At 40.3% G+C, this 10000-nt stretch overlaps 1 protein-coding gene across 1 annotated transcript in view; it reads left to right on the top strand.

The window, feature by feature from the left end:
* The window catches only part of LOC143285413 (cytochrome P450 27C1-like), a 66095-nt gene that overhangs the window by 55834 nt on the left and 261 nt on the right, over window positions 1-10000 (top strand). The window contains exons 8-10 of the mRNA XM_076592667.1: window positions 1066-1222; window positions 2325-2368; window positions 2799-10000. The exon at window positions 2799-10000 is cut by the window's right edge and continues 261 nt beyond it. Coding sequence (XP_076448782.1) covers window positions 1066-1222; window positions 2325-2368; window positions 2799-2909 — 312 coding nt within the window. The 3' untranslated portion in view covers window positions 2910-10000. The remainder of the gene's footprint in view (window positions 1-1065; window positions 1223-2324; window positions 2369-2798) is intronic.

Consider the following 10000-nt stretch of genomic DNA (forward strand, 5'->3'; position numbering starts at 1 on the left):
TGTGATGGTGGTGGAGTGTGGAGGGAACAAAACTGAAACTATATAACTACATAAAAGTACGATAGTCTGAGGTAGACTAGGGGTGACTGACTTTTGTCGTTGTTTTTGGTTGCCTTTTTTTTTTCTTTTTTTTTTTATGTCAATGGCTTTACGCCCCCTCTCTGTGTCTTTCTCTCTTACCTCCACCTCCACCCCCAATCTCTCTCTTACCCACACCCCTCTCCCACCTCTCTTACTTCCACCTCTCTCTCTCTCTCTCCCTCTCTCTGTGTCTTCCTCCATCCCCCTCCCCCCGCTTTCTCTCTCTCTCTCTCTCTCTCTCTGTCACACACAAACACACATATACAACACACACATACACGCAGGCAGGCCGACATACATATTCAAAACCCATAGAAGAGAGGCAATATAGCGGAATATGAGAGGATGATAAATGACACGCGTCTTTTGTAGTCCAGACCATTAACGCTTCACGATCAAGGAAAGGCCCTGGAAGAGGTGTACAATAGGCCTTTGACCATGGACGGAAACTTATCTCCCGAAGTTCGAGAAAACAATGGACGTTTTTTCCCCCCACTGTTTCTTTTTTTAATATTTTTTCCCTCACATGTTGTGTGTGTGTGTGTGTGTGTGTGTGTGTGTGTGTGTGTGTGTGTGTGTGTGTGTGTGTGTGTGTGTGATTAATGGACCTTTCCAGAAAAAAAATATCGCTAGAAAAAAAAAAATTGTCCACTTTTAATGTATCGTTTATTATTGTTTTTCTTGCGGCATGGAACAACAGGACACATTTTTTTGGTTGGTGTTTGTTTGATTTTTCTTCTTTTTTTTTTTTTTTTGCTTGCTCCATTGTTCATAGCGATTCCATGAATTGTGATATGATCGCTCATCGCAAAAGACACAATTCGAGACCCCCGCCACCCCCCACCCCCTACCCCCCCCCCCCCAAAAAAAAAAGAAACAAAAAAAGACGGACAATGGACGGACAGCCGATTTAAATAAACTTGTAACCATGCAATCCAACAACTTTGATATCAAAAGAGCAATGTTTTCTTCCCCCATTTGCAGACAATCATCATGTTGAACAACTACACGATGTCACGTGACGAGCGCATCTTCAGTGACCCGGATACCTTCATCCCGGACCGCTGGTTGAGGGCCGAGGTGGCCTCCTGGCATCCCTTCTCCGCCATCCCTTTTGGCTACGGCGTTCGAAGCTGTGTGGGTAAGTGTGGGTCCTCGAACGAGCGAGTCTGTTGAAGACCGACAGAACACATTAATTTTCGCATCTATGTATGCCTCTTGAAGTGGCTACTCGGCCGAAAGGGATGACAATCAATTCAGGTTGTGTTTGGGGGTTAGGGTGTCTTATTTCAGGGAGACATCAAAGCCCAGCGGGATTATCCATGTCAGTGTGCAACACCACAGAATGTATCTCTGTTTTGAAAAGAAGCGTATGACTTTTATGTATGTATGCATGTATGTATGTATGTATGTACATACGAGAGCTTACCGTAGAAACGTATTAAATATTGACTCAAAACAAAAGAAAATATACTAAACAAAAAAGTAAACACATTAAAGTTGTTTAAAAAATTTTTTTTTTTTAAAGAGAACGTTTGATGGAAGGCTAATTATTAGGGTTGAGATTCGTTTGTTTGTTTTTCTGTTGTTGTCTTTTTTTTGGTGGGTGAGAATATATTAACAACATTAGCGCCACCACATCGACCTACAAATAAGGTGGACAGTGATGGCGTTAGTTTTGATGCAAGGCAACGTGATTTCGAACTAACACACTATCCTTCAAAGCGAGTTGATGGGTCTTTTGACATGTCGCTTGCTTTTTTTGTTATCGTCGGATACATTCTTTTATGAGTCAGTTGTTTTGCATTGTATTGAATGTTTGGTTAATCGCATAGATGTTTGTAAAGTTTGAACCACTCCAGAGGTACTTAATTCACTTTGGAGAGAGAGAAAAAAAAAAGAACGATAAGAAAAAAAACACACATCTTTTAGATGCGTCGCACGTTTCATCTATGTTGCCTTTAGATCTTTTACATATGTAATACAACACTGTGAAAAATGAAGACATAACAGTATTTTGCCTTGACAGTAGTGCTTTATAAGATGATCATAAAGAAATATCGATGGTAGAGAACGAAGTAAAATGAAATTGTGTGTGTGTGTGTGTGTGTGTGTGTGTTGTGTTGTGTTGTGTTGTGTGTGTGTGTGTGTGTGTGTGTGTGTGTGTGTGTGTGTGTGTGTGTGTTAACCTAACCGGTGGCCAGGTATGACTAATGTGCTGTTGTTTTCCTTCTTGTTTCCAGGACGAAGAGTCTCAGAGAACTTGATGTACATTGCTGCTATTCAGGTCAGTATTTGTTCACAAAGTTTTGATTCTTTACTTTAACTATACAGTTTCTTTTCTATGTTTTCGCTCATTCCATCTTACGCGCTTGTGCGTGGATACGAGGGTGGGGAGGTACACATACTTGTGTTCAGTCACACCCCAGAAATAAAACATCCATCCCCGCCCCATCCATCCCCACCATGGCCTCCACTTTTTTCATTTCTGCACTTTTTTTTTATGGCGTTTAACTTGCAGTAGAGAATAGCTGAAATAGCACAGGGAATAAATGATGTGATGCGAGTCATATTACATTTTATCGTACCATCCCACAACTTTACGTAACACAAGACTTCACCATTGTGTTCGTTTGTTAAGTTTTAAGGCTGATTTTGCTCCATGTTACTTAATCACTGTTACATCTAACTGATGTCATGTTGACGATGTGTTGCAGATGATCCAAAACTTCGTTCTGAAGAAAGACCCCAGCTATGACATCACCCCACTCGTCAGAACTCAGTTCACCCCGGGTCCAGAGTTACCGGTCCTGTTTGAGGAACGATAAGTCTGACGTCATCACCAATCTTCCCGACATGCCTTTGCATTCATTCTTCGTTTGTTACTCTGACAGCAGTTTGGCAATGTGCTAAAATCCAACCCACCCTTTCTTTGGAGTGACTTGAAAGGAAAACATGCGTGGATCTGGAGATTCGACGGTGACATTTCGCTGGAAGCATTTGAACATTTCAAGTATGTCATACTTGCTTCTGTGGAACAAGCGGAAGTGTTGGTTCTGTTTAGTGGAAATGCACATCAACGACAATCATCACCAGATTTGTCTTGAGACTTCGATGAAATCTGTGACAAAGCAGTATAAAGTCATTCTGGCGTTCTCTGTTTTATTCTTTACGTTTCAGTCTGTTTTTCATTTGACATTTTTTCTCTCGAAGATGTGGGCTGAGGTAACTGATGGAGGTGTGTTCAAAAGGTGTGTCTAAAGTGAAGATGACAATGAAAAAGAAAAATAGAAGAAAAAAAAAAGACAAAAAGAAGGCCCTTGAAATATACTGCATTTCACCAGACATAACTTGTATCTGTGGACATGTTGCTATATGTTAGCAGAGATATGTATGATTGTCTAGATTGACACCAGAATTATCGGTCTACAAGTTACCGTGGACACTTGCATGTGACTACGACGATAGCGAACATGATATGAGTTTGACAGGTACCTGGCTGCGTGCTTCGTATCCTGAAAAACAAAATACACTTGATGTTTAGAATAAATCGAGGATTGCATGGACAATCAGCCGCACTTATTTCTGTTTGTAAATATTTCAACGGAAAAAGGAAAGAACTGGAAACCTATCCAAAGAAAAAAAAAACCGAGTAACTTTTTTCGGGTAGATTACGCTGAGATGGACTGTAAGTTACAAGCTGAAGATATGTGTGTATATAAGTTAATGCATGCAGTTCAACACATACTTTGAACACGATGTAAATAATGGTACATACACGACAGTGATTTTGGCCAGTTCTTTTAATTTTCTCGGTGCTCTAGCAGTGTCGCTTGAGACATGAACATGGTTTTAAGGTAAGCTCTTGTTGTTGTTGTGGTTGTTGTTGTGTCTGTGATGCCGAGGAGGGCAGATGAAAAGAGAACATGAGCTTTGTGGAACTCGTTGTCTTCGAACATGACTGTCGTATATACTCATGTAAATATCTCGCATGCACGCATTTAAACCGATCCTTTATACATGTGTATGTATATATTTATGATGTATTTTATGAAATCAAGTCTACTGTCATGCTATCTGCATGGCACACAGAAAGGTGAGACCTGTTTAGGAATGTAAATTTGTGTACAGATTCATCGTGCCTCAACGCCTGTAGTAACTTTTTTTTTTTAATGTGACGCAACTGATTTTCTGTTTCCCTCTTTGAACAAGATAGTCGAGAAAAACCTTCGTTGTTCGATGGAATCGCTACTTCTGAGGACTACAGATTTTTTCAGAAAGCAGTGTGAAAGAAATCTGCGACCTTAAGTTCCACTGTGACGCTATTATCCTTAAAAAACAAAAAAAACAAAACAAAAAAACAAACCAAAAAACCCGGCAAACTGTTGTGTGTCCTCGGTGTTCAGGCGACACACTGATGCCGCCGATTCCGTGTCACGGAGATTACCAACAGAAGAACATGACTCCAAAGATCACCGTGAGCAAAACACCTCGTCAACGACGGCGTTCCCTCAAGTCTGTCCTGTGACTGATATACTCACCTCGCCAGTGCCAGACATTATGTCCATCTGAAGTGACAGCGGCACCCACTGTAATTGTGCTGCTTTGGCCCGTTGTTGTATATGGCCTTTATTCTGAGGATCAGACGACGTTCTTTGGTAAAGCATTTGGCATCGAAAATAGTGTGGAAGGACAGAAGTGCGGGCAAAGTGTAGACTTGATCATTTTGTGTACCGAAGGACAGAACGCATTTTGGAGAGTCTGTCGTCCTATCTTAGCTTTTTTCCCTTTAAATCCATGGAGGAGATGAAATACAACCTACCTGACCGAAGAGTGAACAGATTTGAAAGAAAACCATAAAGCGTAAGAAAAAAAGAAGAAGTTAAAACAACAAACATTCACGGCGACATTTTGCTGTGTGTATGTTAAAACCACCTTGTATATAGGATAATTAAGACACTCTTTTTGTCTGCGCTTTTAACGTTTGTTGACAGCGGGTATGGAATCGTCTGGAACAGAGAAAGAACGTTTTGAGTTTGAAAGAGGGGGTGATTATGGTACGAAGGTGCTCTGTGTATTGTATAGCTACTCTAGTGTCTGTAGACCCCCTTTGCCCGTGTGCATGTTTTTAATTTCTACGCTTTTACACTGTTCGTTGTATGCTACATTGATATTGCTCCCAAGCCCCTCTGTTTTAAATCTGAAAGCAATGTATAGCAATGTCCGCACATAGTCCCATCCATTATTCTGCAGTGAAGACGGAGCAGGTTGGTGCTGGAAGGTTTTGATGATTGAATTATTTCACGTTTCGTCTTCACTGCAGCAAAAGTCCACAGGACTAACGAGGAATATTGCTATACATGGGACGTATACTTGGCATTTAGGAACTTATGGAACTATTGTTTGTATCTTAAATCACTTTGATATATAAGGCATGGCATTGATGAGATCACAGCAGAAGGATAAGGCACTACATTGCTGTGATGTGATGCGTTCCCACGTGCTGGGCACGCACTTTCTGCACAACTCAGGGTTCTTTTCCTCATTGCTTGTGCAGGTCTAGGGCTGTCGGCACCATACGAGTGTTGGTTCTGGATTTGCTCAGAAAACGTCTCTTGGATCCCCTGTAGTGTTCAAGTAGAAATGCCGACGCCCTCATCATTCAGACGAAGCACAATGTGCGAAAATCACAACTTCCGAGGGACTGTTAGTTTAGAAACGGTGGCTCGAATCTAGATGCTGACATGAAATTCTGTGTTTTTGACGCTTTTAATGTCATGGTATCATATGGACAATAAATTCTGTATTTATTGCTCATCGAGGTCCTAAAGGAAAGGTTAACCAGATAACAGACATCCGTTCAGGATTCGATTGCCGCGGCTATCGCTTTGACAAAGAAAAAGTTTTACAAGAGACTGGATAAGCTGTTCATTTAATGTTGCTTTTTGGTTGTTTTTTTAAAAGACGAAATATCTTCTGGAAAGAAAAGACAGGTATAGGTGTGAATGTTTGTGAAGAAATCCTAACTGTATACGTCGGGAATGTTAGGAAAAAAATACAAAAACGCTGCGCTGAAATACTGAATAAGAACATTGTCAGAAGTTCACCTCTCTCTCTCTCTCTCTCTCTCTCTCTCTCTCTCTCTCTCAGCTTAGCAGAAACATATTTCTGAGTTCTCTGTCCAGGATCCTCATTGTAATTTCTGCTGTGTAGCAACGTAAACCCAGAGAGTCCAGTTTCCTCCGTCGAACTGTGGAAACGGAAGTGACATCTTCCCAATTGCAACAAAACACAACGTGTGTTGGAAACGGTGAAGTCGCTGATTGCACGCTATTGGGTTAAGACGTCCTTTGATACTGCCATGGGGTGTTGTTTTCCAGAAAATATAATTGTAAACTCTGCATGTTTTCCCTCCTGCAAAATACGAGCATTACTGTAAGTAAAATAAAAGTTTCGTTTTCTACTTAAAAGCCATCTTTTTGCCAACAAATCCAAATGAGCTGTTTATGAACAGCACATGCATGTGGGGACATGTGTACTAAACGAGAGAAAAGAAAGGATTGCGGTCATGATGGTGCATTGTATTTTTTTTTCCCCGCGTGGCCGTGCCCTTGTTTACAAACACTTGACCTGCTTCTCCTCTCGCACCGATTCCCGCATTGACTCATGAAGATGAGGTTCCTTTACGTATGCTGGTGTTGGTTGTACCATCTGCTCAATGTTTGCAATACCTCACCGTTTGCTGCTTTCACATCACGGCCTCAGGGGGTTGTGTCAGCTGAACTTGCAGCAGCAAAAGATGATGAGAAGAGTAAGACAGCTTACGATCCCACGATGTCACTACCTGCCAGAGTAAAGTTCCATTAAAGTTGCTTTTCAAACAAACACTTCATTTATTTGGTTCTTTTTATTGTTAAGCAAAACAGACAGCTTTTAGGGTTGACATGTTTCCATAGCAAAACTGATAGCTTTTAAAGGTTGATATATTTTTCTCAGCAAAACTGATGGCTTTTAAGGTTGATATATTTTTCCTTGTCTTGTCGATCCAACCAACCATTTCCGCTAGTGTCTGTTGAAAGTCGATATTCCGCCACACTTTGTTTCTTCATATGGTCTGTCCTCTGACTGGAGGCAAAAGCCAATTTTTCAATGCAGTATGTGCATCCCCTTCTTCTCAATAGGACGATAATTAGAAATAGTCCCTTTGTTATGTTATCATGTCCTTTCTATTGCGAGGCGAATGGAAAGATATGGGTACATGGACAAAAACCAGCTATCAGACATCACTTCTGTCGCTGATTTAGTATCGTGACACGCAAGCTTCAGAAGTGGTGTATTGTCATTATTATTATTTTTTTTTTAAATCAAGAAAGAAGCGATTGTTTGAGCGGTGTTGTCTCACTCTTCATGTTACCTTTTGTTTTGTTATTATTACGTGGAAACACGCTGCTACGTGTATCATACGATATTGTCGCCATTATTGTCTGTATCGTCTGTACTCATTGTCTGGATACGGTTTCAACTGTCCATTGAAAAATGGTGGTGTAACTAAGATTGCATGACTTCAGTATGTGCACTTCAATTTTGTATCTCATCATTTTACGAAAAAAAACCCTTCGTTTTTAGACGACGTTTCTTTTCTTTATGTCTCTCATTTTCCCCTAGACTGAACCATTCGTGTCATATTTTATGGAAAAGATGTTTTGTTAGGTAACAGTTATCGCGAAGTTTCATGATAATGAAGTTAGCGAAAAGTGAGAACAGCGGTCTGAGAGATTGTTCACACGGGATTTTAGACACACTTGTGAACTGATAAGAAAAGATCCTTCTGATGATCGTCTTGGCTTGGTTGTGATGAGGAGAAGGTACAGAGAGGTCCCCACACCTCAGGTAATGAAGCGAACCGGGTACTGGCCTCACATGGGCAGTGTGAAACATCAGGTCTTGGATAGTATGGTTGGATGTATCTGACATGAAGCAGCCAGAGTTGCTGATGGTTTTAGGCGGTGTCACAGTGCTAGTGGTCATGCGCCCAACTTGGAATCGAGCGTCCGCGGGTTCGTTTCCTTACACACACCGGGATTTTTGACCCCCACGTCCCTCATTTCCTCCAGTGGACTTTAAGTGGTAGTCTGGGTGAACAGCATTCGGGTTAGACGATAAATCTAGGTCCTATGTGCAGTATGGAATTAACGCACGAGAAAGAACCCACGGCAACAAAGGGGTTGGTTGCCTCTGGCAAAATTCTACAGAAAAAAAAACACTTTTCATATCAGAACAAATACTCTTGCAGACAGAAGAAGAAGAAAACAAAGAGGAAAATAGAGTGGCGCTGCACTGTGGCGACGCTCATTGCAGGGGAGAGCCCGAATTTCACAGATAATTCTGTTGTGACAAAAATGCAACACAACACAATACACTTTCTTATCCAGCCACATTTAAGAAGAGAGCAGCAATGCAACATTATAAATTTCACGACAGAGCGATTTTCTCTCAGCAGTACAGCATTAGTCTTAGAACGCTCATTGGTGTCTGCGGAATTGTGGAGTTGGTTCTGATGATAACTGTATGTGTATAATTTCTTTATCATCATCAATCATCATTTCACATTTGTTGGTTTGTTTGTTTTTTTGCCAAAGAATATTGATGCGGAACACTGATCAAAGCATGTAACGGGTATTTCAGTAATCGGTTATTTCATTATATTTGATTTTCGTTTCATTTCAAGTGTCGGTAGTAATTACTTTAAAGTGTTTTTAGCTTTTTGATTGTTGTATAATGTAAAAAGTTAATCGTCTTAAAAAGACTGGTCTCTGCTACATACGGAGCTGTACATTTGTGTATAGTCACTGTTGTTCTCGCTCTTAATTTATTTTGATATATTTGCGCTTTTTGTGAAAAAAAAGGGTTGAAAACCAGTAATGTTTATGTTTCACGGGTGTAACGGGATGATGTAATTAATCAATCTGTTGTTAGGAGATAAGTAAATATAGAATATGTTTTCCCATAAAGAGTGATTTATTTCAATTTGTATAGGGTAGACTAAGTCATATGCACATAAATACATATACGAATTTAACATACATGCATACATGGCTTTATAATACACAAACATTCACGACTATGCATCGCCACTCACAGACGCACTGCATACGTATGCCTGTGTCGCACGCACACACACACACACAAGCGCACACAAGATACAAGTAGAAATACCTGTCCACGCGAACAAGCAAACACCCATTCACACAAATCATTGACAGTTTAATGTTTACTCATGACATTTCCCCCCCTTCTTTAATAATCTGTTACTTTCCCCTCGTGGGATGCTGTTGGTCTTTTAGTATAGATAGCATCCCCGCCTTCTGGGAATTATGTGCTAGAAATTTCCTCTTTTCTATAGCTGTCTTTATTTCTGTCTTATTTTTCTTACTTTATTGTTATCCTTTTTTCTGCCTTCCTAGTCCATTCCCCTTTCTTTTTTTCGAGCAAGCCTTGACAATTTTTTTAAAAAATTCTTAAATATCTGTGCTGTTTTACTCTGGCGAATAGATAGTGGAATTGTGAACACTTGGATGGGCACTAGCTGTTCATTCGGAGTGTTATTTGCTTATATATGGCGTTTTTATGTATTTTTTGTTTGACTTTAAAATACTTTAAAATGATATTTTTAATGCTTTTTTTTTTGTAATCTGGGGATGATAAATTAAGCGGAAGGGCTGAGGTCCTTAGCACAGCCTAGTCTTATTTACCCCAGAAAGCTAAATGGTTAGGATATTGTGTCATGAACTGTTTTGTGGGATTGTCTTTTGTTGTTGTTGTTGTTGTTGTTGTTGTTTTGTGTGTAGATGTGAGAGGTTTGTGTTGACGCAGTTGAGCATTTGTATGCCGGGTTTGGCAGTCCTGATATGGCCCTGTG

The sequence above is a fragment of the Babylonia areolata genome, chromosome 9, assembly GCF_041734735.1.
Source record: "Babylonia areolata isolate BAREFJ2019XMU chromosome 9, ASM4173473v1, whole genome shotgun sequence".
NCBI lineage: Eukaryota > Metazoa > Mollusca > Gastropoda > Neogastropoda > Buccinidae > Babylonia > Babylonia areolata.